This window comes from Pseudopipra pipra, chromosome 7 (assembly GCF_036250125.1).
Source record: "Pseudopipra pipra isolate bDixPip1 chromosome 7, bDixPip1.hap1, whole genome shotgun sequence".
NCBI lineage: Eukaryota > Metazoa > Chordata > Aves > Passeriformes > Pipridae > Pseudopipra > Pseudopipra pipra.
The window spans coordinates 17,830,436-17,858,430 of NC_087555.1; the positions used below are offsets into that span (position 1 = coordinate 17,830,436).

The following is a 27,995-nucleotide window of genomic DNA, read 5'->3' on the forward strand; positions in this document are numbered from 1 at the left end:
CCCCGCCCGCCCTCCCGGGCCGTTGAGCCGGCGGCGCGTGCCGGGCTGTCGCTGGCGGGGCGGGCCGGGGCGGGCCAGCCCTCCCCTCCTCGGTACCGGCGGCCTCGGCCTTAGAGAGGTTCTCACTTTGGCAGAGTACGAACCCTCCCCGCGCACTCCTGTGCGTAGGCGCCTGCCGAAAGCTGAGTAGGTAAGCTGCCCGCTCGTCCTTCGCCGGTTTCTGGCTGTATTTGCTGTTGAGGCAGCTGTCGCACAGGGCACTGCTGCTGGGTTTTTATCTTTGAGTGAAAACGATGTGTGCTTGTAGGTGACCATGAGAAGGAGAGCAGTGATGGGCAGGGAAAGGGCAGGCGAGAGGCGTTCGTTTGGTTGTGGCTTTCTCTCTGCGGGTCAAAGGATTTTGCATCCCAGTTTGGCAAGTGATGCAAGTGAGCTGCTTTTTAAGGGTTTCTGGCAAGAAAATATAACCTGCCTTTTGGAAAAGGTATGCTGTTGCTTCAGAAGTACGTATCTATCTGCTGACAAGCCCAAAGATGAGCCTAATTGAAAATTAAGGGGAGGTGTGTTTCCCATTTGTTTTCTGGGTTTATATTCTGTGCTGCTGGCAACTGTTGCTTCATTTGGGCTTGTCTGAACTCCCACACTGCCAGAATTTGATGTAACTTGAAGTGTTGCGGTGTGAGCTCTGCCAGTGGTACCCAGGGCAGGCCTCGGCATCGAGGGTTTCCAGCACACGCGGCTTCCCCCGCTGCTCCGCTGCCAGGTGCCTTCTTGTTGTCACACCACAGGAGAAGAATGAAAAAGGAAACGTGATCTTGAAAAACAGCTACTCAGAGACATGTAAGGTCTGATATTTCTTGCGGTATTGTCTAGATTTGCAGATAGGGGTGGCCCACTTCTGAGGTTAATTGCTGTTGCAATATTGCCCTTTCTCTGTTTTCTTAGCCCATTAAAGAGAAGAGTAAAAATCATGGTTAACTTGAAAGAATAGGAACTGCAGTAATCACTTCTTCCCACTTAATTTTATCATTGTATCTCCCTACAGTTCCTTCCTCTTTGACTTACTGCACAAATTTTGACATGAAAATGCTTGTGAAGATGCTTAATCTGAGCTGAGGATGATGTGCTAGAGCTGCCACAAATGTAACTCTTCCTGCCTCAATTCTACTTTCAGCTTCCTGAGTAAAATAATGTGTCATCCTTGGGATGTTTCCACATTGCATTAAAGTAGGAAAGTTTCTGAGTTGCATTAAAGTAGGTCATATTGTGGGATATAATTTATGAACAATGTGCACAGCCTTGCCAGTGTCACCACATTATCCTAAGCGTGATTATCAGTTGAAAGCTTAAGAGTGAGAAACCAAAAGGAGGATGTACGTTGAGGTTATCTCTTCTATTCTCTCATACTGTCTTTGAATTTCATTGAAAAAGAAGATGAAAGGGATTTTCCTACTTGTAAAGGAGACAACTTCTCTATTTCTGTACTTGGAGGAGCCTGATGTTGCTTAACTCACAGCTGCTGGAAAATAAAGTTTCTGGTCTGGTGAATTTTAACACTTTACAAATACTGACAACCTACAAGAGAAATGGGCAAATGTCAGTGCTCCAGTTTGTTTCATGGGAAGTGTAAACTGCACTTACTCCTTACTCTGTCTGTATTGTTGGTCTTCATACAAGGCTTCCTCTTGTGCTGGCTCTACTGTCCTTCCTTAGAAATGCAAGTTGATGGTCTGGTTGCAAGCAGCTACGCTTAACACAGTAGACAGCAGATAAGGCAGCATTATTCCTAAAAGCTTTGTCTGTATTGGCCTGCAGTTCCCAACAATGCAGCTGTGGCTGAGTGTTCAGGGATTCAATCCTCAGTCTCTGAAAGGATAACCACAAATCATATCCTATGGAGTCAAAGCTAAGTGCTTTCCCTTGGAACTGTGTTATATTTCCTTATTTTAGTGTCATTATTTTGCTACATCTACTATAAGAACAGATTCTTTTCTGTGTCGAATACATCAGGTTTCAGTTCTGCATAAGATCATTATCTTTGATTTCATTGAGGACTGTGATTGGAGACAATTTCACTCTTGTGAGATGCTAGTCTGAGTTAAGCCTGAGCTGTAATAAGACTGTATATTAAATCTGCAATTAGTCATTGCATAATCTCACAACAGTTATATAAATGCCTGTATCCTGTAGAGCAAAAGGCACTGAGATATACATTTACTGTGTTAAGCAGCATGCTGTGCAAGACCTTGCATTTCTGGAAAATACTGCTCTGCAATAATCTGTGTTAAATGTGAAGATTTGGGGATGTGCATGTCTCGGGAGCTGAAGAGGTGATTCACTCCCAAAGCCCTCTGAGGAGTGCCAGTAGCAACCTTTACTGTGATGCAGTTTCTCTCTTTGAAACTCATGTGATTCACCAAAAATTGAACCTGTGTGACTTCAGAGGGTCCCTTGTAATGAAGTTCAAGGTGAAGGTAGTCTGAAAGAAGGCTGCAGGAATATTTGTGGCACTTTACAAAGGATGGTTGTAGGATGTGTGGGTGTGTATCCATGCCAGTTTTGATCTAGTGAGGAAGATACAGGATTTAGTGTATGCCATTGACTGATACAATATAAGTCAGTCTTCTAAATAGTTGTTTAAGTCCAGAATTATGAAATGGGGACAAGGGCATTTCTATATTTTGTAGCAATTCTATGAGGAGAAATAATGAGAGAACTGTTTCATTTAGGCACAATTTTGGTTTAAAAATATGGGCTTGTGTAGCAATATCGATAGGCTCAGTCTGTGCAAGCAAAAAGCCTGGATAGGTCAAACCACTTTTCAGGAGAGCAAAAGAGTAAGGAGATACTATGGTGCTGAAAATCTGTGGCTTTTGTGAGTAAGAATAAATTTTGTCATTAGCCTTGGATAGGGAGGCACAGGAGATGAAAAGGGATAGATACAGCTGGAATACATTTCCACTACAGATCAAATGTTGCATTTTGTTAAAAAAGCTTCTTCTTTATCTTATAGCTGAAAAAAAAGCGAGTAGGTTGAACATATTGCATTGCCAGAAGCTTTACCTCTATGCAGTTCTGTAAGCTTGAAGAATTTGACTTGGGGCTGTGCCAGAAACCTGCTTTTCACCTTGCAGCTAGTGTAAAATGTGGCTGATTTCTTTCAAAAATTCAATATTGGAAATGTATCTCTGATTCTCTTTCAGATATTTTGCAAATTCCAACAACATCCTTAAGTTTTTCTACTAGAAGAGATGGTTTGTTGTCTTCTTCATTTATTGCAAGTTTTTCCATTGTTCTGTAGTAGATAATGCTTTGAGCTCTTGGTCCAAATAAATCTAAGTGAATGTATCATCTATAACATAAGAAAAATGTGCTTTAAAATAAGCCCTACTTGGTGTGAGACTTGTTTTCCTTGGGAGAAGAGATAACCAAGGCTACTGGACAGATTTGGATGATGCAGCTACTCAGTCCAGATGAATTAAAACAGCATTGTAGAAGTACTTACTAAAAGCCTCAGGCATAGATAAAAGTCACGAGTCAAAGAGTTTATGCTACATATGAATATGTGTGTGCTGGATGCCAGGGTGTGAAATAGAGCATGCAAGATCTCACCTTTGCGCTGACTTGATTTACTTGCTTATTTGCCTGGCTGTTATGAGTTCTGTGTTCCTTGTGGATAGGATACAAAGAGACTGGGAAGACTCTTAAACCAGTTACTAATTTGCACAGATTGTGCTGTACAAAACACTGTTTGGGAATGGACAATCTAGCTTTGCCACTGGTACGTTACGTGGCTTACAGCAAATCAGTTCGCGTTTACCTCGGTTTCTATCCCTACAAAGTGTGTAAGTTATCTTGACTTCCTATCCAGAGTACTTCAGGATTTAGTCATGTCAGAATTTTACATTTAGAGTTAGGTGATGGACTGCACAGTTTGCAGAGCTGTATCACCAAAGCCGTTTCTGCTTCTGGCAAGACCTTGCTATTGACCGATGAATAGTAGTGTTCAGTGTCCACTCTCTTCATCTGATTTGCAGACTTTACATGTCTGCTGGCATATAAAACCTGCAGTGTTCTGGTCAGCCCTTTCAAAGGGGATCACTGCTAACAAGTGAGGAACAGGACTAACAAGACATTTCTGTTGTACGTAAGTACTTAATGCATACTTAAATTTCACTGCTACAGGCCTGAAGAATCGTATGTAGAAATGTGAGTAGGCACTAGTGTGGTGAATTAGATCATTGGCCACCGTGTCATATGTAGATTCTTTGCTAACTGGAAAGTGTGTTATTAGCACATGAAACTGAAATGTTGGGAGAGGTCAAAGTTGCATAAAGCAAGGTACAAACTTAAAGGGTGAGATGATTATTTGATCTCTAAATCTTTCTGGAAGGTAGAGAGGACCTTGTCAACAGTTTTTGTGCCAGAGTGGAGAAGCTATGATTCTTGGTCAAATTTATCTGCCTTGCCTGGTGCTCAATTCTTGTAAGGGCTATTCCTGTTGTCTATTCTGTAATAATTTAAGAGGGCATAAGCTTGTACTTAATAAGAAAGCACAGGGGAGTGGGATGTGTAGAGAATGTGTAGGTACCGGCTGCTAATGAGAATGTAAAGAGTCTTATGCTTTAGTGTTACAGTTAACTAGGCTTGTAATGGTGGTCTGGAAATGAGGAATATACTCTGAGAATTTAGCAATTCCTGTTTTCTGAAACAATGACTGGAAAATGCTGAATGGTTGTAATTTATTCCAGATGATGTTTAGATCCTACAATAATAGCAAAAAAAAAAGGCCTTGTTATGTCTCCTTCCCTTCCAAGAGATTTTTTGCTTTTTGAATCCTCAATCTACGTTTAGTTTTCATATTTCAGTGTTACCCTCTTATTTATTTTGGGATTTATGCCTTCTATCAATTGTCTTGCTCAGTTGTGTGGAGTTGTGAAGGATGTCTGAAGATCATATGTGTATGGAATGATTTTCTCAGAGTTGTTTCTCTTTAGCTATTTGTGATTTGTCTCATTATTTGTTTGTAATGCACTTGTAAGTGTAAACTCTTCTTTTAGCAAGCCTAGTACCATAAATATTCAAAAAATACAGTTGTGGAAGTTAATAAATGTACTTTTGTTTCTTTTACAGATGAGATCATTTCATACTCTTCTTTTGGAAGAGGTGGTCAAAGGAAATGGATAGCTATCCAGACTTCACTGCAAAGAACCTCTCATATTCAGCAAATATGTCTATTTCTTTGCCTGGACAAGCTGGACTCAATACCACCAGTGGTACTCCTTCTATGTCAATAAGCAGGCTTTTCCCAGCCCTGTTGGAATGCTTTGGAATAATTCTTTGTGGCTACATAGCTGGAAGAGCCAACATTATCACATCAACTCAGGCCAAAGGACTGGGAAATTTTGTGTCCCGCTTTGCACTCCCAGCATTACTGTTCAAAAACATGGTGGTACTTAACTTTTCTAATGTGAATTGGTCCTTCCTGTACAGTGTTTTAGTTGCCAAAGCTGCTGTGTTTTTTTTAGTCTGCATTTTAACATTGTTGGTAGCCAATCCTGAGAATCGATTTAGCAAAGCAGGTTTGTTCCCTATTTTTGCTACACAAAGCAATGACTTTGCACTGGGATATCCAATAGGTAAGTATGCTTTCTTCTTTTAATTGTCACTGTTCTAGACATGTTTGCTTTTTTTTCCCTAATTTGAAATTGACTTCTGAACTGAGTTCCATGTTATCAAAGTAATTTCTGAAGTGTCTCGCAAAATTCTCTTTGAGATCAGTCATCATCTAGGCAAGGTTAAGAACAAAAAAAGAAAGCAAGTTTGTTCTAGCAAAACCAAAAGCATGACATTTGATTACAGAATTGAAAAAACAGTTACAAAAGAGAAGCCTAACTGTGCAATTCCAGATTATACATAACAAGTAGCCCCATATTTTAGATGACTTGAGGAGTTAGCAGTTTCTTTATCTCTGGCAGGATAAAGAAAGTTTCTTTATCCCAGGGCAGCATGCTCAGGAGAATCTTCAGCCTTTCTTAGTCTCTTCAGATTTGCTAGATATGTATAAAATGTAGACAAATGCAATTGCAAGCTTTTTCTTCTTTAGCTGAAAATGCTGTGTTTCCCTCAGTTGTATCTTCTGAAATTTATTCCTCTTAAGAGAAATCAGAAGTATGTCACAAATATGACTGAGGATTGTATCTTTGTTTCTTGGTATGTGTTTTAAATGCCAATTAGGGTTTCTGAGGTTTTTTTATATATATATTTTGGGCTTGTCTAAATGTATTTCCATTATATCTTAGTTAAAACATTCTTTCTATTTTGACTTTCTTGTCAGACTACATATTTCTTCAGATATTTCATGATTTATGAGTCATATTTTTCTGGGTATGATAATGCCAAAATCTACACCATTAAATTCATTAAGAGCTTTACTGGAATACTTACTGCAACAATGACACTGTAGGCCTTGAGGTTTGTCTGTTTCTTAGAGTTCATGCTGTCACCTATGCAAAGTTTTTACTATTAATGACTTCTCTGAAGTGTCTGCAGGACACTTGGGCAACAAAGAATGCCTTGCTTCTTTTTATGTATGGTGACAGGTAGTGTTTTGAACAAAACCTGATCTTTTAATGGAAATACGTTTTAAAAAGCTGTAGGAGTTGAAATTTGTAAGGGAAAAAAAATCAGTATTGACAAATCAGTGTATTAAAACAACACTATTTTAAAAGGCAGTTTGAACACTTAAATCAATAACTTCCTGAGTCTTCATCCAATGTTATTTCTTTAATCTATTACTATTATTATTTATTATTACTTCTTTACTACGCTGTTTTTTGCTGTTTAACAAAGATTTGCACATAGGAAAATCAAAATGCAGGTTAAATTATCAAAGATCATCACTGTGTTTTTCTGTTATCATGGCTATGACAGTGATATTGGGGTGAAAGAAAGCTGGCACAGAGGTTTGCTAGCACCCCTCGGATGCAGATAAAACTACTATGATAGAAAGCTTTGTTTGTTTTTTATTACTGGGTGAGATGATACAACTGACAGAACAGCTTCACCTGTTCTCTAGTGATATATTGTTAAAGCACAGGTGTAGCAGAACTGTTGTGTGGATGATGGCTCAGTTACCATGACTTTAATGTTACTAATTGTATTAAGCATGGACGACTAGTGTGTGACTTGTATGTAATTTTGAGCAGCTGAGACATGGAGAACTGATTTAAAAAAAAAAAAAATCTTTGATTTCAATTTTTTGTTATGATCAACAAGTGGGCACCTTTATTTAAATAAAAAAAAAGTTTCATCAGCAGTAGAAGTTGTGGATTATTTTCACTGTCTTAATGATTCCTTTGGAGTGATTTCTATTTCTTTTCACCCACTGGCTCAGTGATCTAGTTACACTTTTTGTACCCTGTAAAATGCATTGTGGCTTCATACATCAGTAAAAGTACATATAGACCTTGATATATTGTATTAAGTATGCAGTTTCACTTTGCCAGAAAGTAATGGCTTTTTAAATTTTTCACTCAGGCACTACTTACATGTGGCTTGTATTGAGTTGCATTTGTATAAATATATATATCTGTATAAAGCAATATAAAACATCACTCTAAGGTTTGAGGTTTTAGAAAAAAAATGTATTTACATAAAAAGTGTCCAACATGTTTTTATTTATCAAAATGTGTTTAGTGCTTAAAACTGGTTTGTTAAATGCAGTAACTAACCACACACTCAGCAGTTCTGTTCAGCAGTTTATTCAGCATTTTGGCACAGGTAGTTCTTGTATACGTACTTTGATCATGGCCTGTAAGAGGAAAAACATCTTTAGTGCCTTTTCTTGTGTATATTATATATCAGCTAATTGAGAATGTCACTTTATTCAGTCTAAAGAGAAGACTGTTCATACTGAGTGCTGATTTAGTATTCAGAAGTTTCAGAAGAAATAATATAAAGATAAAAATATTTTGGATTTTGAAAAACGTAGTCATGAGGGAAAACCTTTTCAGAAAAATAACAGGTTAATAATGTTATTATTCATAGTATATATAATACATATAAAATATACATTATATATCTATATAGTATATATAGTAATTATTCTTATAGTAGTAATATTAACTATATATTAATATATTATAATAGAGATTCTATTAATAGTTATGTTATTGATAATAACAATAAAATTACTGAATATAGTAACATTATAAGGCAGATAAAAGACAACATTGTACTTTTAAAGCATTGGGGTTTTTTAATTCACCCAGAATTTAATCTTGTATATCTTTCCAAAGTATTTTCATCATTTTTGAAGTGCTGTTAGTACAAACTTGAAATAAGAAGCAATTCTACTTTGACTCAAAAGTACATAGTAGCAGTGAAAACAAATGCACTTGATTTAAAGTTCCTTGAAGGACCATAACTACAGCAATAACTCTTGTCCTGAGTAGTCCCAGAGAATGAACTAAGAATTAAGTGATAAGCTATTTTTTATTTGCTTGTTGCTTTGCTGTGTATTGAATCAATGTAGAATGATCACACCTGACTTACCCAGTGAAAACTAATTAAATTTCAGAGATGTGAAACTCCCCTAAGATGGGAAGCAACTTGTGTCCTCCAAAGGTGCATTTAATTATCCATACTTGTCACATTCCTGGGGAGGAAAAGCAAGTCAAAAATAAAGCCAAAATTTTTGCAGCATTTGGGATGACTCAAAGGAAACATAGGATTGTTATATTGTTTTCTTTCTTTTTTTCTATAGATGTTGACTATTTGTAGAATCATTAAAAAGTATTGGATAGTTAGTGTTTTGTCTTTAATGTGTTCATTAGATGACTGTGGCCTGATGTGATTGGGCATACTTCTCTTACTGCATCATCTTATATTGATTGTTAATAAAAATGAATCCTTCAGTTATTTCTGAAGGAAAAAGAAATCATTTTCTTTAGTTTTCAAACAGCAGTATTTAATTTCAATATTAATGCATTTTTGTACTGAAATGTTATCACTCATCACTCTTCATTTCCTGTCTTCTAGTTGAAGCTTTATATCAAACCACTTACCCCGAGTATCTCCAGTACATTTACCTAGTGGCTCCAATATCTCTTATGATGCTAAACCCCCTGGGGTTTATCTTCTGTGAAATCCAGAAGTGGAGGGATAATCGCACTGTGCCACACAGCAAAATCAAAATAGTGGGCCTAGCGCTCCTTCGAGTTTTGCAGAACCCAATTGTATTCATGGTCTTCATAGGAATTGCCTCAAACTTTATTCTTGGCCAGAAAATTCCCGAATACCTTGAAAGCTTCCTTGATGGACTGGGCAGTTCTTTTTCTGGCTCTGCACTTTTTTACCTTGGACTAACTATGGTGGGACAAACAAAAAAACTGACAAAGGGTATGTTTGTTGCACTGATCCTTCTCATCACAGCTAAACTGTAAGTTTGATTTATGTATTTTTGTAATTTTGTTCTTTAGCTGTTTTAAGCTCTGAATACCCTGGTCAGATGGCTTTTCTCTCAAAAGCATTATAATGATAGTATGTTTCACTTTCAGTATTTTGAGTGCTTCCCAAACTCTTTGATACTATACAACTGTTAACTTTTAAGGGAAATTAAGCAGACTACAAACCTGTTGTCAGGCTCTGCAGATAAAAAAAAAAATCAGGGGTCCTGTGGCTTCATGGACTGCCTGCAGGCCATCTGTCATGAATTGAAGTAGTTGGGGAATTACTAGCTTAAATTAAAGTTTATTAAATAAATACTTAGACAATAGTGATTTTAAGTACATTTGATTAGTATTTGTATTTTATTTGGCTTAAATAATGCGTCTCTAAATGAGTTGTTTTTCCTTGCTTTATCTATAAATCTTTGAAACTGCTATATTGGAAGAGCTTAAAAATGGTCGCCTTATGCTTTTAAACTGCTTGACTTTTAAGCATAAATAAATGACAAGTTGTATTTAGAACTCATTATCTTCCCTTGAATATATCTCAGCAGTGAATTAAATAGTTTATGTCCTACAGAGCTACAATTAACATAATGGAATCATTGTTTGGTGGTCAGGTTTATGTTGTAAATTTTGAAGGTGCATTTGAATATCAGTACAACTAACTAGCAGACTTAAAGACCTAATCTGTAAATGACAAATTTTGTAAGAATGTAAAAAAAATTGGATTTTAATATTACCACTTTGCTTTACTGGTGACCCTGTGTAAGGCTTACACTGGGTTTCTGTGGGGTCTAGGCTATTGCTAAAGGTGAACAAAATAGCACTGATGCAGCAGGTTTGCTGGCCAAAACATTTGGAATGGGATACTTAAGCTTGAACCCTTGTTATATTTCAGACAGCTTGCAGAAAGGTGGTCAGAGTTTCACAGCTTCTGACTGCTTATAGCTACTATTTAACAGTTGAAAAATTAGGGGTGTTTTATGTTTTACCTTTCTAAATCCAAGTTTATACAAAGAATGTGTCTGCTTATATCCCAGAGTTTGTTGTCATTTTTATCTTTTTTTTTTAGTGTAACTTGTGACATAAGATTTTTAAGCAGCTGGTAAATGCCTTGGTAACAGTGAAGGCAATCATTCAAAATGATGTTAGTATTTTGCTTTTCATGAGTAGTATTCAAACAAACCTTAAATTTCCTTTTGGTTCATTTTCTGAGTAAAGAAGAGTCTATTGCTATAGCTTAAATAATATTTTTTCAATTTTTTCCCCCTCTCTTTTCAGACTTATGATGCCATTTCTCTGTAGAGAAATGGTGGAGCTCTTGGACAGGAGTGACAGCGTGGTCAACCACACCAGTTTATCAAACTATGCATTTCTTTATGGAGTTTTTCCAGCAGCACCTGGTGTCGCGATATTTGCAAGTCAATTTAATATGGAAGTAGGAATTGTATGTGGTTAGACTTTTCCAAATATGTGCTAAATTTGAGCTTTGTTGATGAAATACTTAATTAAGTAGGCTTGAAGAATTTGGTTTTCTGTAGTATAGACATCTTAGACTTACTTGTACTCCCTGAAACTTTCCTGATCTCTGAAGTGCCTTGATAGTAGATGTTCATATATAAGTCCTTGTACTTTTTTTTGTTCATGACTCTAGTAGGAAGAATTAAGATAATTAAATATAAACAACTTGTATCTTTGTTGGGTTTTGGGTTTGTTTTTTTTGGTTTTTTTTTCAAAGACCTAATCTTTGAGATACTGTTTTTTAGAAAAAGAGAAATTACGTTACTGACTTCAGTAAGAATAGTATTAGTTCAGTGCTGAAAGATCTTATGCTTTAACTGATCCAGTTGTGTTGCCCTTCAATTAAATCTTGTGATAGAAACGCATTTTACGCTTTTTTTATGTATAGTAGAGAGTACCAACTACCTTTTCAACTTAAAATACAAATTTTAGAGATGTTTTTTCCACTTCAATTGACATTGAAGCATTTCTGTTAACTTCTATTGTTTTTAATGTTTTCTGTTTTGGGGTTGTTTAGATGTTTGGGTTTTGTTTTGTTTTTTTTTAAGATAAGGGGGGGAAAGGATACTAAAAATAAATCTTGAAAGATAGAATCTTGTGCCCTGCAAGCTCAGGAAATCTGTTTAAAGCAGTGGTCTGTAGTATGAGCGACAATTCACACTTCCATCACTGTGCAAATTCCAGAAAGCAGAAAAACAATGAGATGCCAAACTAGAAATCACTTGAATGTAAATATATATGGTTTATTTTCATGAATTGGTGAATATTAGTATTTGCATAACTATATGTTTTGTTATTTATTTATGGTATGAATATTTGCATCCAAAAGTAAATTGTGACAGTGTAAATTCACCCCTAGGCTGTAATCACTAGTGTATTTGACACCCATAAAAAAGCTATAAGAATTTGCAGTAGGGAACTCTCTATTCCTGCTATTTCAGAAGCTTGTAAAAATGTTCATTTTAGCTGCATGCATAAGCCGGATACTTTCTGGCTTAAATTGTAAATAATTTGTTATAGAAGCAACTCACAGATTGGTTAAAGGTCTGTGTATGTTTAATTCAAAGGTCCAGTTTTGCCAGTGGTTGTGTTCCTGAAAGCAGATTATTTAGCTCGAGATCTGATTAACTCTGTTCTTGTTTTCGTTTGACTCTTTTTGCAGATTACCTCAGGCATGGTGATAAGCACTTTTGTGTCTGCACCCATTATGTATGTGTCTGCGTGGCTGTTGACCATTCCATCTATGGACCCCAACCCACTGGCATCTGCACTCCAAAACGTTAGCTTTGACATCAGTATCGTCAGCCTCATTTCCCTGGTAGGTGCTGGTGAAGTGAAATACAAAAACACACTGTTGTGTCAGGGTAGTGGTAGTACATGAGCAGCAAATTAAATCACAATAAGACTCATATTTCCTTGTCATATTCTGTTGCAGAAAGATAAGGAAGGAGTTAAAAATCTTGATTTAGCAGTGGGTCTGCTGGAAAGCTGCACTATAGAGAAAGATGGGTGGCTGAATTAGAGCTCTTAGTGCAGGGCTTGGGAGTTTCTTTTTTGTTTGGGTTTGTTTTCATTTTTAATAACAGGGTGTGAGGGAATTACAGTACTAGCTTACACCACAGGGACTAATTACATCAAGCCAAATAAGGTGCTTGGATATCACAGTAATGAATGCTGTGTACAAACTTCAGCTCCAGAAATGTCACTGAATATTTATTTAATGAAATCCTAATGAGTATTAATGAAAATGTTTAACCTGAAAGGTTTAACTTATCAAATTCCTTTCCTAGAAATTCTTTTCTTAAAAAGTGAGATAATCCAGAAGTCCAATGTGAATTGTGTTTTGGCTTTATTAAAAAAAATACAGATAGTGTGATTATTCTATTTGCTTTTTTGAAATAAAAACATTTATGTTTGAAGGAGTTGAAATTTTCTAAAGTTGTTGTCTCAGTTGTTCAAGACAAGAAATCCTCTTGTCTTGAAACTGTGCCTGAAGGGAAGCCAGAAATTAATGCTGCCACTTGCTCTCATATAATTTTGGGAGATTCAGGGGAGATGGGTGAGAATCTTAAATTCTAAGTTGCCAGGTCACTCTGTGGTCATTTATATTCTGAGGAACAAATAGGCTTCTGTACACTAGAGGCAAGTTCTTGGTGCTTCCTGGGAATATTTCACCATCATGAGAACACAAAGATGCATTGCTTTTTCTGGCTACAGCTGCGGAGGCATAGGGACTGACAGCAGTTGGTATGAAGCTGCCTAGAGTAGTCATGTTGCTAAGAAACTTTTCCAGAAGATTTGTTGTGTATTTAACTTCACCATAGTCTGCAAGAATATTCTTTGTTCTTTTGGATTTGGTTTTATTCTTAAATTATTTTTTTCTTGTATGTTACAGACCTGGTCTCTTATTGTTGTTCTTCTGAGTAAGAAATACAAACAGCTTCCTCATATGATTACAACAAATCTACTTGTTGCTCAGGTCAGTAGTAAGAAGCATGCTGTTGTGTGAGTTTGACAGTTTAAGTCTTTTTAAACATTTTTACAAGTTTGGTTTCTACAGTGATATCTTTATAGCCATCTATGAAGGGCAGGGAATTCTAATGTGTGACTTGTCTAAACAATTTCTGTGCCTTAAAATATACCCTTGAAGAAAATTATAGTTAATGCTGGTGCTATGGTTCTCAAACAGAACTATAAGCAATTAGAATGGAGAGTGGCTTCTGAAATGTATTTTCAGTTACTGCCCAATACTGTTGAGTGCACTTCTGTTCAATTTATACTGATTTGAAGTCAGCAGTACCAGGAACAGCAGCGTATGTTTGACTCTATAGTGACCCAATTCAAGGAGCCAAATAGAAAAATAATCCCTGTGATGTTTATCCCCCTGAAGTGGCTTGCTGAGGGATCAGACAGGTGCAAGTGCTGGTGAAAGGAAGGGGTGTGGGAATGAATGGCTGGTGGCTAGTGAAGGCCAAAGCCAAATGGCTCTGGATTAATTTTAATTGTAATTTAATCTGAGAGAGAACTACAGAGTGTAGATGCTCCTTATTCCCTTGAAGTCAACTGCACAACTGCCTATAATTTCAGTGAGAACAGCCTGTGCTTGTAATACGTCTGTGTGGTAGTGCCTTCTGAAGTGTTCTGGCTTTTTTTAAAAAAAAAATCTCTATGTATATATATAGTAAACTCTGAGCTTTGATCATGGAGTCACATAAAAAAAATGGCATGTACAAGAACTGCAGGTGCTTCTGTTCTGTAACAGCAAAGTTAGCCTTTATGATAAAAAAATTGAACTACTGTGTTACTATTTCCATAATATTTCAGCCTATCTTTTTGGATTCCTTCAGTACTAAAACTATCATATATCCCGTATCACTGGATGAAAACTGTTCAAATTCTTTGCGGAACAAACATCTGTTGACCTCAGTTTCATGTGCAAATCATTTCAAATAAATGGTTTGTACTTATCAAAAACATCAGCTTTTACTTATTATAAAGGTATATAAAGTTGAGGTTTTTTTCAGATTGGCCTTGCTCCTAGTTTATGAAGTATATAATTACTCTCAAAAAAACCCTCCTGAAAATAGGGTACCATAGTTCAGTGACAGAACTGTAACACTGAATTTACTGTGGCAGTGCTTTATTGCGAAGAGAAGTATCCAGTTTGTAAAATCACACTCCAGTAAATCCGGGGTTGGAGTTTTGAAGCTTATTGCAAGTATATTGCACTGTGTTTAGTTTTTCTTGTCATTCTGCTTTCCCAATTTAAATAATGGCATCTCACCTTTCTTTCCAGTTTATTGCTTGCATTGGAATGGTGATATGGAATTTTGTTGTTAAAGAGGAAGACATCACCATGCAGATCCTAGTTTTTATATTTCTCTACAGCTCACTTTACAGCACCTACCTATGGACAGGTATGTTTTTTCTTGGCAGAACTTAGGTACTGTAATAAAAGATTAATGTACTGAAATAATGTTGCTACATTCTTCAGAGTAATCATTCCTTTCACTTGTATGTAGTTCTATAAATATGTACACTTAAGTTGTGCCAAGCTGCAGCACTGGCAACACAGGGCTAAGTGTCAGGCACTGCTTCTGCTGTTGGAAGCTTATACCTAGGGCAGGTCTTGTTTGTCTTTGCTGGATAGAGCAGCCTGGCTAGTGTGTGACAGGAGACACGAACCTGCTCTCGAGGCAGAAGCAATTACAAATAGGGTGAATGTGGTGGGCTGCCCTTCAGCTAGTCGAAGTCTTAATGGCGATTTTTAATTACTACAAAGTTTAATATTTTAATTATACAGCATTAAGTAGATTTGAAAACTTGGTGCCTCAAAAAGTAGAAAGTACAGAATGAAGTGAAATACCAAAGCAACTCTAACATCTCTTTACCCTGGCAATTGTAATTTCTAAAAACAATATGTGTGTATATGATTAAGAAGGGATTGAAATAAGACAGAATTGAAAGATGCATCAAGAAGCTCAGAGAACCTTACATATATGATTTAAAAAATACTTTGGGTATTCAAAAGAGGTTTTGTACTGTTCCTGAGTCTAGAAGTCTAAGGATTTAATTCCTGTGGTGTTTAGCTGAGATAGGTAAGGTGTAACATAAATACTAACTTTGCTTCAGCATGAGAATGTTGCTGATCTGCTGAGTTGTGAATAGAATAGGCAGTTCCAGAAGATAATCCCATGTATAGTTATGTATGTAAAAATATGTAAAACTTTTTTGTTAAATTTATCATTGGCTTTACGAAGGACTAGTCAGTTTTTAAAGAAATGTTATAATAGAATACATTATTTGTTGGTTACTCAAGAGTGTCAGAATAGAACAACTGCTGTCAGTACCTTAAGAAATCAGTTACTTGTGTCTTAAATGTTCTTATGACATCTTTTATATTCTTGTTAACCTTTCTTAATATTTAGAAGTGGATTTTAAATATAAAATGTCCTGACATTTCTTCAGTGTTTCACTATTAACATGGTTTTTTAATACAATGGGTATTTCTAATTTACTTTCTCAGAATACAGCTAGAAAAACAATTGTGGACTATTGAAACGTCTGAGAGGAATATCTTGAGTTATTGAGCAGGTCACATCATACAGCTTCTAGACTCTGTACTTATTGATTCCCTTTTTGATAATAAACAAGGCATTTCTTTTGGTTTTGTTTTGGTGGATTTTTGTTTGTTTTTTTAGGTTTTCTGTCTTTCTCTTTATTTCTGTTGAAGAAGAGAGAAACAGTAAAGATTCCCATTGGGTTTATCATCATAGCTGGATGGGGGTAAGTTAATTCAAATGCTTCCCTGCAGAATTAGTGGGAGCATGCCAAATATGTTACATACTTCTTACTTTGCTCTTTCAGAATCCCAACAGTTCTGGTGGGAGTCTTACTAATTGTTGGTGAACATAACAACACTAGTATTGACTCTGCCTTTTTCTATGGAAAATACCAGGTATGAACATATTCTGTGCTCATCACTTCAGACTTCTACCATATCCAATACATTAGTGAGAAATTGTGTTCTCTGCTTCTAATGCAAGTACCTTTCTGGCGAAGTATATTATTATATATTATATATATATATTATATTATATATAATATATATATATAATATATGTTTATTTTGGTAATATATATATATATCATTGTAAAATGCTTATAGATCGATACAAAAATGTATTTCTGTTATGAACCATTAGGAAAACTTGTTTGAACAAGGAACTTCATGTTTAGTCAGCTATGACTAAGAAAAAGGGGGAGTAGGCTTCCCAAAGAAAAGGCTTAGGAGTGGTAGTGAATTGCAGAGCCCTTTTCCTGGTGACTAATTTGTAGTCTCGCTTGATAATTATCTAAAATTGTTATTATCCAATAGCTAATTAATGGCTTCTGGTCTGTAACCTAAAGTAGATAGGATCTACTTTACCTGTGTAGCAGTAACTGCTTGCACTGGGGGAGGTGTCTCTGCACAGTCATGGGTTGAAAGGCCCTGAGCCTGAACTACCAATGGTTCCTCTTATCAGAGGATGTAAAATGTACTAGCACAGATACTTGTCACGTTTTGTCTCTGTCTTTCTTATGGATAGGAAGTCAATGAGTCACTTAGTATTATTCATGTGGCACCTTCACAAGTATTAAATAGCCTTAGAGTGGACTTTGGGTATCAGTGGCAGATGATTAGAAGGAAAGGTTAATTAATAGGGTACTCCCCATGGACAAAAGCATGGAAATTAGAGCACGTTCCTCTTTGGAATTAAAAGGTACCTGAGCCGAACTTAACTTGGAGGCTACTGATCCTCAGAGGAAAGGTGACAATGATGAGGGGAGGTTTTTGGATTGCATGGGAAATAGGAGTCCACACTAAAAAAAAAAAAAGCTGTAAAGAAAATTAGTCTCATGTACTGATTGCTCTTTCAGTGTCACAAGGTGCAAGAGCAGTTAATACAGAAAACTTAGTCTTATTCAGATGCGTTTGTATGTATATTTAGAAAATTACCAAAGTTAGAAAGGCAGATATGTGCCACTATTTTCCTGTCTTTAAGTGTGTTTTCTTTGTTTTCTTAACAGATAATTACCACAGCAGTGATCCTGTTCATCAGTATATTGATGTCAGGCATTTCACTTATGTGCATGAACAGAAATAGGCAGGAGTCAAGCTATGAGGTGTTGAACCCATATTCACCACGAAGCCAAGTGGAGGAGGTTGAAGTGGGAGGGAGTGAGCAGAAACACATTTCAGCCTCTGTGCCTCAGCCTTCTCCAGGGTCTTCTGCACAGCCTTCTCCAGGGTCTTCTGCACAGCCTTCTCCAGGGTCTTCTGCAGAGACATCAGCAGAAAGCGGTAAAAACAATAAATGGCTTGGGATACTGTAAAATAATATTCCAAATTTAATTCTGACCTAGTAAGGACAGTTTACACCTTCAGGTGTTACACTAGGACAGAAGAAAATCTAGAGTTAACTGCCCAAGGATTTAGCTTTATGTTTCTAAGGAAAGTTTTATTGTAAGAGTTGGGGAAGTGGACAAGAAAAAAAGCACGTGCATGGTTTTTATGTAAGTAGTGGTATCTTGATAAGGCTGTGATAAGTACAGTCCACTAGGCATCTGAGATTGTTTACTCACTAAACCCTCTCTCTGCAAAAGAATTATATGCCAGCAGAAGCACTCGATGTGTTTCTAATCCTTCTTTTTTGTGTGTAGCCTTTTTGATCACTTTCCATTTTTTTTTGCCTCTAGCTAAAAGTACTTATGTTACTTCCATGGGGGTAGTGTAACATTAAACACTTCCTATATATTAATATTGTAACCTGTTTACCGTCTCAGCAAACTGGAAAAATTAACCCTGTCTTCTCCTTTTGGGTTATTTTTTGAGCATTATATTTAAAGCTACATAGAATATATTGTTATACTTGGAAACTAACTATCCTATTACTGTATATGCTTAGTAGGTTGCTGTTCTTGTCAAGCAACAAATGGTGAATTATCCTGTGCTAAAGAGAGCAAAGCGGTGTCAAGTGCTGTTGAATGCAAGGTTCCTCCAATAGAGACAGGTAAAGCAGTAGTATCTTCTTGTTTTAATACTACAAGCTCTTCCTCAACATTTGTGTTGTTTTCACAAAGAAACTGTTGGGACTGTTGTGCTCTCAACTCTACCTGGATACCTTATATTTCATATTGAATTCAATTATTAGGCAATATTTTAGGTGTTTGTTCTCTTCTGCTGGTAGTTGTTTGTAATCTTTCAGTGCTCAAGAGGGACAGTTGTTTCGAATGTTATTTTTTAACACTGAGTTACTTTAACATGTCATTCTAAGCATTCAGACTTTACCTCTCCATCATTGTCCTGTTTGGATGCTGGGAAGTTGAATGCATAACCCTACTTTGCATCAAGCTTTTAACATAAACATGCTCTTTTACATTCTCATATTCACATCTTACATCTTTTAAAAAAGACTTTGTTGTGTTTTGATCACTGAATGAGATCTAGAGGGATCTAGTGCTTATTGCAAATTAGATTAAATGTCCATGGTGCTGTACTGTTCATGTCTAGGAGAGAGAGATGGTGAAAATTGAGGGCCTTAGGATTCACTAAAATAGAAAAAAATGGATTAAACTGACTGTTCAGCACCTAATGGAAAACTGCCTGCCCAGCACATTCTTATTTTGCATCACTTCCAGTAATCAAAACTAGCAGCAGTACAGCCTTGCTCTTTTTCCTGTTTCTTTTTCTTGTATTTTTGCATTCTTAACGAGACAGTTCGTATCCTTATGTTTTGTTTACATGCAACATAATTTTCAGCAAATCTAAATATTTCACACTGAAGGATACTACAGTTATATCTCCTCTCACAAAATTCTAGGTTTCTACCTATTTTGCCAACTATTTTATCTACTAAGTAATTTAAACAAGAATCATAAGAATGTCTTCAATGATAGAGGAAGGCCAGTTTAATTTTCTTATCCTGAAAGATAAGGCAAAAAATACCTTATGATTGAGTGGAAATTATTTCAACCTCCTGAGTGAACACTTCAAAACTATAATCAGTAAAAACAAATTGTAATGCATACACTCGTGTCACTTTGGCTGCAGTAATTACTAATTCTTTTACTATCCCACTAAACTGCTGTGACAGGTATCTGGTGAAAATTCTTAGGTATGCCCTTATCAGGAAGTTTTTCACTGCCATCTAGAGGAAGATACTCAGAATTACTTAGAACTCTGTAGCTGGGAGACAAGCATCCATTTGCTTTGTGTTTGGCTCTTTTGATTAATAGAATTATGATGGTGTTCTGATATAATATGTTCAAAATACATTCACAGACCTGAAATAAGTATGGTTGATTGTGCATCTGATCTAGAGCTCAACAACACAGAGATGCAGAGTAAAAACATTAGAGCCGACTGTATATTTGATTTTTTTTTCAGAAATTAATTTAAAATTTAAAAACTGGAGAAATGGGGGGAGGGGCGTGTTTCATTATTTCTAGTACTGTTTTCCAAATATTAACCATAACATCAGTTTGAGTTAAATCTTTGAAAGAAGAATTCTGTTGCAAAAAGTTCCTTCATTTTAGTAGCGCATATAAATTACTGTTTCATTTGAGTAGATGTCTGAACAGATTATTGTCAAAGCCAACATTAAATTTTGCATGTGTCACTTCAGTATAGATACTTACAGGGTAATTTGACTCAGCAAGTGACATTAACAAGTTTGCTCATGGAGTTCACAAGATAGAGGCCTAATCAAACATTTCTGATTTGTTTTTCAGTGGATCAGTGTGTGAGTCATTGCAGTGCTCAAACGTGTGTATTGGCTCAGGAAGAACAGCTGCTACAGACTGGAGACAAACAGCTGGCCAGACATGTGCTGCTGTGCTTACTTCTTGTTGTTGGCCTGTTTGCTGTAAATATTTTTTCTCCCCATGTTGTTTAACTCATTGAGGTAGAATGATTTTTAGGAAAGCTATGTAGACAGTCCAGTAAAAATCTTCCATTTACTTATGTAACAATTCATTAAATAAAATAGAGGCTCTATTTTGGTCCCTTACTGGAAGAAGGATGTCATAAAATTAATTTTTCTGTGCCAGATCATAAATTAAAGGCAAGTTAAGACTAATGATGATAGTGAGCAAGCCACACCAGAGAACCCTAAAGGGAAAAAAAATGTAAAGATATAATTTGGTAATTAATTCATCATTAGCGCCCCTCTTCCCATTTTTCTCAAGAGTTAAGTCTTCTTCCCTAGACAATAATTAAAAATATAAACTGAACTGTACTTCTGAAGGAGACTACAAAAATTGGACCATCTGGTCACGTTTATAGTGAAACTGGGATTTCTCTGAGGTGTTTTAGTAATGAAGAATAATTTTAAGATTATTTTAAATGGGAAAATGCAATTTTGTTGCTTTTAGTGGTGGTTTGGAGACAATGTAGCTAAGTTAGTGGTGCCACTCCTCATTACTGATGCAATCCCAGCTGTGATTGCATCTACCTCCACCTACAAGTAGGAAATACGAGAATGTAATGCATTGGGGATATAATTTGAATTTTTAGCTCTGAAAAGATGAGAAACAACTCTCTGTGTTTGAATGTAATGCTCAAAGTTGAGTTTCTTGTGGATTGCAGTTGGGGGAGTATTTTTATTTGAAATGGGAAATAGTGTGGCATAAATACGCAGTGCTGTGAAACAGGACAGTGCAGCACAACTGTGTGGGTTAATGCCTACTACTGTTGCTTTTCAGGTTCTGTTAAATTACAAAATGGAAGGTTTCCCTCTCTCAAATTTCCTCTATCAAATGTTTTATGCTAGTATTTTTTTTTTACATCTTCTATATTTGAGAAATCTAGCAAATGTTAGCCTATATTTTAGTTGTATCTGGATGATTACATAGACACTATGAAATAATTTTATTTCATAATGAAATAAAGTTACATTAATTAGCCTTTACACACAAATGGGTTAACTTCGGAGAGTTTTTTTCCTTCTACCAGGCATCTAAAATAGCTGAAGTGGTATGTGCTTCAGCTTAACCTAATCTTAACTATGCAGGAAATATGTAGAAAGCACTGGTTTCAGCTAAATAGGCCTAAAGACAAACAGTGCGAATCTGTCAGGGCTAATACTGGCTGTCTTTGAATACCTAAGTATGCTTAAAGCAAGTTCCTTTTGTAAACATGTAAAGAGGCAGGACCTCTACACTGGTATGATTTGCAGTACTATGTTTAAAACAACCAAGCCTTCCCCTCCTACCTAGCTTTTAAGCTTAACTCAAATGTTTTAACGTGTTTATTGCCTGTGATTTGTCTTTATCTGAATCATTTGTTAAATAGAGACCATGGAAATTGTGTAAGAATCTATTAGCATGTGAAGAATAAGAAATGCATTTGATTTTTAACAATCAGATTAGGTTTATGGTTTTTGTTATTGTTTTTTTGTTTTCTTTACAGAATCTCTCCAGTTGTTTGTGGTGGCTGTTCAACCAGGAGCCCGGGAGGCTGTATGTGGAATTGCAGTTCTTCTGTGCTGTGTTTAATTTTGGTCAGGTACTTAACAATGTTTGTTCTCAAAATTACTTTGTTGATGGATGTTGCAACGGATGCTGTTACAAGCACTGTAACTTGAAGTCTTGAAACAGTGCCAAAGTCACCAGCTCCTTGTGTTTTGTCTTTTTTTTCCTCAAGCTTTTCCTTTTGCTTTAATAGCTTTCTTTCATAATGCATGTCTTCTATGACCATGAATACTTCCAAAGGTACAAATGACAACTGAATGTCAAATGCTTATGGAAACCAAGTGGGAATTTTGCCCAATTTGTATCAGAAAGCTTCCCCAGTGTCCCTTTTGTGGAGTTACACTGGTATAACAGTTGCAAGATGACTGCATGGATACTTTGGCTATAAGCCTTAAGTTACTATCCCTACTTTCAGTGACAGCACCTTTAGCTAAGAGCTGACATACAGATGATTGTTCTGGCTGCACATGGCCTATTTCAGCGCAAACTTATACATGGTAGCTTTGTTACGTGTGAAGGTGGAAACGAGGCAGTGTTAATATACATACTAGAGGAATGTTTTACAGATCCATGGGCAGGCGTGCCTACAGGATGCACTGCGGTATCAAATAATGGTAGTAGTTTTGTATAAAAACTGTACAGAAAAATGAATTAAGTAGAGAGCATTCTAGCACTTGAATTACAGTAAATCTCTTCTTTTCTTGACATTAACAAAGACAGATTTACTAACTGGCTGTATAAGGATAGCCAGTTATCCCAAAGTGTCAAGTGTCATGTCACAACATTACTTTTACCCAGCTGTTTCTTGAAGGGTTTATTTGGTGGACTGTTATGTATTAATCTGTCTTTTTAAGGTTCAAATGAAAAATCAAAGCAGAAACAAAATGCATTTTGAATGCTATCTAGAGAAGAGGAATACTTTACATGTATGTTTGGCACTGAGTTTTCAACACTTAATTTCTGTTTATAGAAACCAAAGTTTTGCTTAATGCTGCTTTTTCTATATTTTTCTTCCTCCAGGGCTTCATTTGCTTCGGTATTTTTGGCTTAGATAAGCATTTAATCATTCTACCGTGCAAGCGAAGGTAAATAGAATCTTTACACTTATAAACTGAATTATGACTGATAGTCATTTTTGAAGGGTATTGAGTGTTTAGTGCTGTAGCATTCCATTTCCTATTTGTTCAGTCTTCCAAATTTCTTTTCTCTCCCACTTATGGAGAGGTAATTGCAGTTTACTGTGCATGAGGTTTTACTGCTGTCCTAATGACACCTTTGAAGACAAAAATCCTGAGGGTTCCCTAGAGACAAAGTTTTGCCAAATGATGGATCTTCAGAAATAATTTCTGCTGATAGATTAAAACTTGGATATGGATGCTGAATCAGATTATATCATCGCTGTTTGAAAGTCCCGTATTCATAACCTCATGCACATATTTTGTGTGGATGGGCACTTTCACTGTGGAGGAGTAAGTTGTACAAAGCCATCTTTAACTTAGAGCTCACTGGCTGCCATGTGAATGCAGCAGCTAAAGCTGGCTCCCAACTACTCTGACTTTCCTTCTGCCTGAGCCTAGAATAACATTTCTCGGTGTTCAAAAGCCATACAAGTATATTAGGAAGATTACATGTAAAGTATTGGACACTGAGAGTAAAACAGTTGTGGTAACCTTCCTAGGAGTTCCGTTCTGTTATTTCCTGTTCCAAAAAAACCGGCCCTGGTAGTTTTGCTGGTTTTAATTTTTTTATTTTTTTTAGGCTTGCATTTTTCTGGGGTGGAAGAGAAGCAGCAGGGCATACAGACCCCTCTGTACCTGAGGACATCAGGATGACCTGTCAACAGTTTGTTCGTTATCATAGAGATCACTGTGTCAAAAGCATTGTCAGAGGCAGAAGGTAAGGTTCTTCCCTGCACATATAACCTGTTACAAAGGTCATAAATCACCTTTTAAAAATAATGAAATGCAGTTTAATCTGTGGGCAATTCCTGTTGTGGCATATTTATTCAATCCCCAAGGTTTAAAAATTTAAGAGAAAAATGTTTCTGGTCTCACACTGAAACGTTGAGGTGCAAGTTATCACGTCCCATCTAGGGTTTCAATAAATTAGAAAAAGTTCTATATCGTTAAGGGATTGCACCAGTTTTTGCATTTAACTGGAGTTCAGGAGATAAAATAGTTCTGAAAAAATGTATATCATAATACTTGTAATAGTTCATGTGTCTAAATTTTGTCAAACTTGAGACCCTTCATTTATTTTATTTTGAGATGAAGAAGCTGTCCATGTGTGTGTGACTGAATGTTTACAAATAAGTAGCTTTTACAGGACACAAAACTGTTGCAACTGACTTTAGCGTGTACTCAGAGACCACTCAGTATGTGAGATTATAGTGATTTTAGTGCTTTTACAGCTTTTGTGTTCATAAAATTTCTTTTGTTCATACCTCTAATGAGGCCTAAACTTGAATTTAGAGATCAGCAGAGCTTTCAGAAGCACATTATGATACCTGAATCAAGGATTATGTCTTCAGGTATGTGTAGGTGGATGAGAAATAAAATGCAGACAGAAGCAGCAGGAATAAGAAAAAGATTCTGCCTTTATTTAAATATAATAAATGGAGACATGAAGAATTGTTCTAATAGGACACTTTGACTTTTCGTATCATGTAAACTTTTAAGGAGGACTAGTTTGGCAGGATGGGGTGGTCTTTTAATGGTCAGATAGTCCAAAACCACATTGCAGAACTGTTTTAGACAGCATCAAGATTTTGCTCAGTCACCTCAGAAGTCAGTTATGTTCCATAAGAAAGATGTAGCAGAAAACCTCTGTTGTGAAATAGAACAGGTTTTACATCTTTGTTTCCTGTGCCTCTTCTGCTGTTGTGGTTTCTTGGGCTTTGGGCTGTTCATTAAGTTGGGTTTTGTGGTTTTTATTAATCATACCTCCGCCTGAGAATACATGAAAATATGATATTTGTTGCTTCATTGTTGTAATATGTTTGTGCAGAACTTGTTTCATGTCTTATTTATCCATGTGAATTAAAACAAAGCATTTATCTTCTCATTTTAAATATTCATCTGTCTCGATCCTATCCTCTTTGATTTAAAAGTAACATAACTGAGACCTTATAACTATGGATTTTAATTTATTTTAATTTTTGCGTCTCTGCTAGTAGATGTTAACACTTACTCTGTGTTAGTGCTGCTTTTAACTCAAAAAAAAAAACCAAACAGGGGAAAAAAGTTTGGTTTATGCTGTCTTGTAGCTCTTAATTGCCTTCAGAAACCCTGGGCTTGGTTTCCATAGCGTAGATTTTAGATAACCAGAAACATTAATTCCTGCAGCTAAATTTTTGCATTGCATTTTTACTGCAACTAGGTAGATGCCAGTGGCATGGCCTCATAAATATGTAGAAGAAAATTATTCTTGTTGTAAAGGTTTTGTTTATTCTTAGTACTGCCTGTGTGGTAAATACTTAACAGGATATGCAAGTTGTAAATGGTTTTTGTTTACAATGTACGTAAACAGTTAGTGTCTGTTTAAAGCTGTCCATAAATTATAAAAAGGAATTAAAGTTCAGACTTGAGTCCCAGTTGCTGGGGGCATGCTGCTCTCAGATCAGATATTTTGTTGTAGAATGGTCATGGTAACAAGTATGTGGGAAGTAAAGTACACAAGAAATAAAATTACATTGTGTGAGTTTTTAGGAAAATATCTACTTATGCCCACTGAAGTTTATTTGCACAAGTGTAAAACAACTTTGTATGTCCATATTGCTTCTCGTTGAAATGTCTGTAGGAAATGGTAGGGAACATTGGCATGTCCCTAATATACAAAACTTGCAAATTCTCTTCTAACGTGCTCTTAACTATCATGATATCTTTCCTTGTTTCCTGCTATTTTTCCTTGCCTTTCCCCATCGTGCAGTGGTGATACCAGATTTACAGAACATGTGGGTGAATCATTCCTTTGACATACAGGTGTGGTGCAAAGATCTCCACTGGCATCTTCTTTGGCTGTGACCTGGTGAACTGGCTCATTCAAGTTGGCCTTGCCTCCGACCGTGGCGAAGCTGTGATGTACGGGGACAGACTGGTGAAAGGAGGTGTCGTCCAGCACATTACAAATGAATTTGAATTTCGGGATGAATACTTGTATTACCGCTTTATTCCTAAGAGATCAGTTGCAGTTGAGAGCCACTGACCTGAGCATGTAGGCAAGGGACAGGTAGTTAGGGGTGAATGTGACCACCCTCTGCCTTCACCACTGGAACTGGAAGTATTTCTTTCTCAGGGCTCTCAGGGAACTGTGCTATTCTCTCTTGTAAGATTGAGAGATGTGGTTATACTTGTGTCTATTTTGAAGGAAATGGTAGGAAGTGATATTTGGTGAGCAGTCCAACCAGAATGCAACTAAACGAAACCAGATGCTCTGGATTTAGAGCATTTTTTCCATTCTGAGCAAAACAAATAGTAAAATTATATGTGTCACTGTTGTATTTTATAGGCATTATAACAGCAGCTTTAGTGACTGATGCCACAATGAGGAAGAAAAACCCCATAAAAGGTATTTTTCATGTTGCTGACTGTTTTCCATATTTTAGTGTGATGAAATATCGATGCCTGTTTACAGTCAGGCTTCCCCCTGACTTCATAGAAGTAGGATTTCTTCAATCATACCCCAGTTTTGACTACTCTGCTCTTGTCTAACACCAGGAACTTTTTATAGCTCTTTACACCTCAGATCAGGTGGGTTTTTTCTCCCGTAAAGATAAAATCCTCCATTTATAAAAGTGGAATTGTTGTGACAATGTTCGCAATGTCAGAGGATTAAAGCTGAGGAAATACCAAGTGGAATAAATAATGGTTTTGTACAAACCTACCAAATCTCAAAACCATAAAAATATGCAGCACTCTTCCAAATTAGGAAATTACATCATGGAATAAACAATTTGTTCTGAAATTTTGCCTTATGGTGGTAGTAACAGCTTTGTCAAGAGTAGATTTTTACATTCTGAAATTAGCCTTTACAGTTTAATTCAGAAGTGCCAGCCTCAAATAAGGATTTTATGGAAGCCTTGGAAACATGTGTAAGTCAAGACAAAATTTTTTTTTCAAATCATGGAACTTTTTAAATTAAATACAATGATTTTTTAAAATCTATTATATAGAGAATCCTAACTGAACATCCAAATTGGGGTTTAGAGTAGCTAAAGATCCTAAATTTTAGTTGGTTGCCTAACATAGGTTTCTGATAAACCTCAGGTATCCTCCTACAATATCTAAATAGTGTCACTCAGATTCCTGTGCACTGAAGGCAGAATCTGAGAACCTGTGTGTCTTCTGCAGTATTTTAAAAAAGTTAAAGACCAAGTGTTATATCTGATAACCGTTGTGCTGCCCTTTTAAAACTGCAAGAACAGCATTTATATGTCTATACAAAAATTTTATATAGTGAGGGAAAGGAATCCAGGTATTAAAAAAAATAATTTGCTCAAGCATATTAATAACTCCTCTCATCCTTGTTTTTAAAAGTCTTTCCCTTCTTTTTTTTCCTTTTTTTTAGTACACAGGTTTTTATTCTATCTGATTGTGCATCCACTTTGTATTAAGAATTAAAAATTATTTTAGCAGCATAAGCTCCTGTTCAAGTAGCAGTTGTTTTATGGTTGCTATAACTCCATGCAGGACTTACATTGAAAAAATAATTCCTTTTACTGTCATTCTTATTGCACTTTTGCAGTGTGCACAGAAACATAACTGCATTCTACTGCGTATGTATGCTATGGAAACTGACATATTTTAATGTTTTCCAGCAACAAAATAATTGACATTTGTATCAGGCTGTGTCCACAAAGGAAAACAGTAGTGTATTTCCATAATAACTGCTGAAGACAACTGCATCAAATATTTTGGAATAATTAGATATATGTGACTTAAGAGCAGAAGCTGTGAGTATGTCTGGCTTCTAAATACTGTAATTTGTCAATAAATCTATTACTTGATTTCA

At 36.2% G+C, this 27,995-nt stretch overlaps 1 protein-coding gene across 6 annotated transcripts; it reads left to right on the forward strand.

Moving 5' to 3' along the window:
* The first annotated feature begins 54 nt into the window (after positions 1-54).
* GPR155 (G protein-coupled receptor 155) lies at positions 55-27,995 on the forward strand. Of its 6 annotated transcripts, none has more exons than XR_010431907.1 (17): positions 55-190; positions 5,134-5,639; positions 9,043-9,442; positions 10,734-10,899; positions 12,136-12,291; positions 13,369-13,452; positions 14,770-14,890; positions 16,175-16,259; positions 16,341-16,431; positions 17,544-17,817; positions 18,422-18,526; positions 20,247-20,380; positions 21,925-22,020; positions 23,007-23,071; positions 23,745-23,882; positions 25,967-26,552; positions 27,802-27,995. XR_010431907.1 is itself a non-coding variant. In XM_064660796.1 (17 exons), the coding sequence occupies exons 2-16, from the start codon at positions 5,180-5,182 to the stop codon at positions 26,518-26,520; spliced, it is 2,403 nt and encodes an 800-aa protein (XP_064516866.1). In that variant the 5' UTR covers positions 55-190; positions 5,134-5,179; the 3' UTR covers positions 26,521-26,552; positions 27,802-27,995. The 6 variants fall into 6 exon arrangements, 5 of the variants coding, with proteins under 5 accessions (XP_064516866.1, XP_064516862.1, XP_064516865.1 ...); XM_064660796.1 differs by having other exon boundaries at positions 26,493-26,552; XM_064660792.1 differs by having other exon boundaries at positions 25,967-27,995.

Bases quoted from the DNA above. Each gene is read 5' to 3' on its own strand.
- GPR155 (XM_064660792.1), top strand. From the start codon at position 5,180: ATGGATAGCTATCCAGACTTCACTGCAAAGAACCTCTCATATTCAGCA. The intron at 12,292-13,368 runs GTAGGTGCTGGT...TGTATGTTACAG, and splicing joins TCGTCAGCCTCATTTCCCTG to ACCTGGTCTCTTATTGTTGT. The intron at 17,818-18,421 runs GTAAAAACAATA...GTATATGCTTAG, and splicing joins AGAGACATCAGCAGAAAGCG to TAGGTTGCTGTTCTTGTCAA.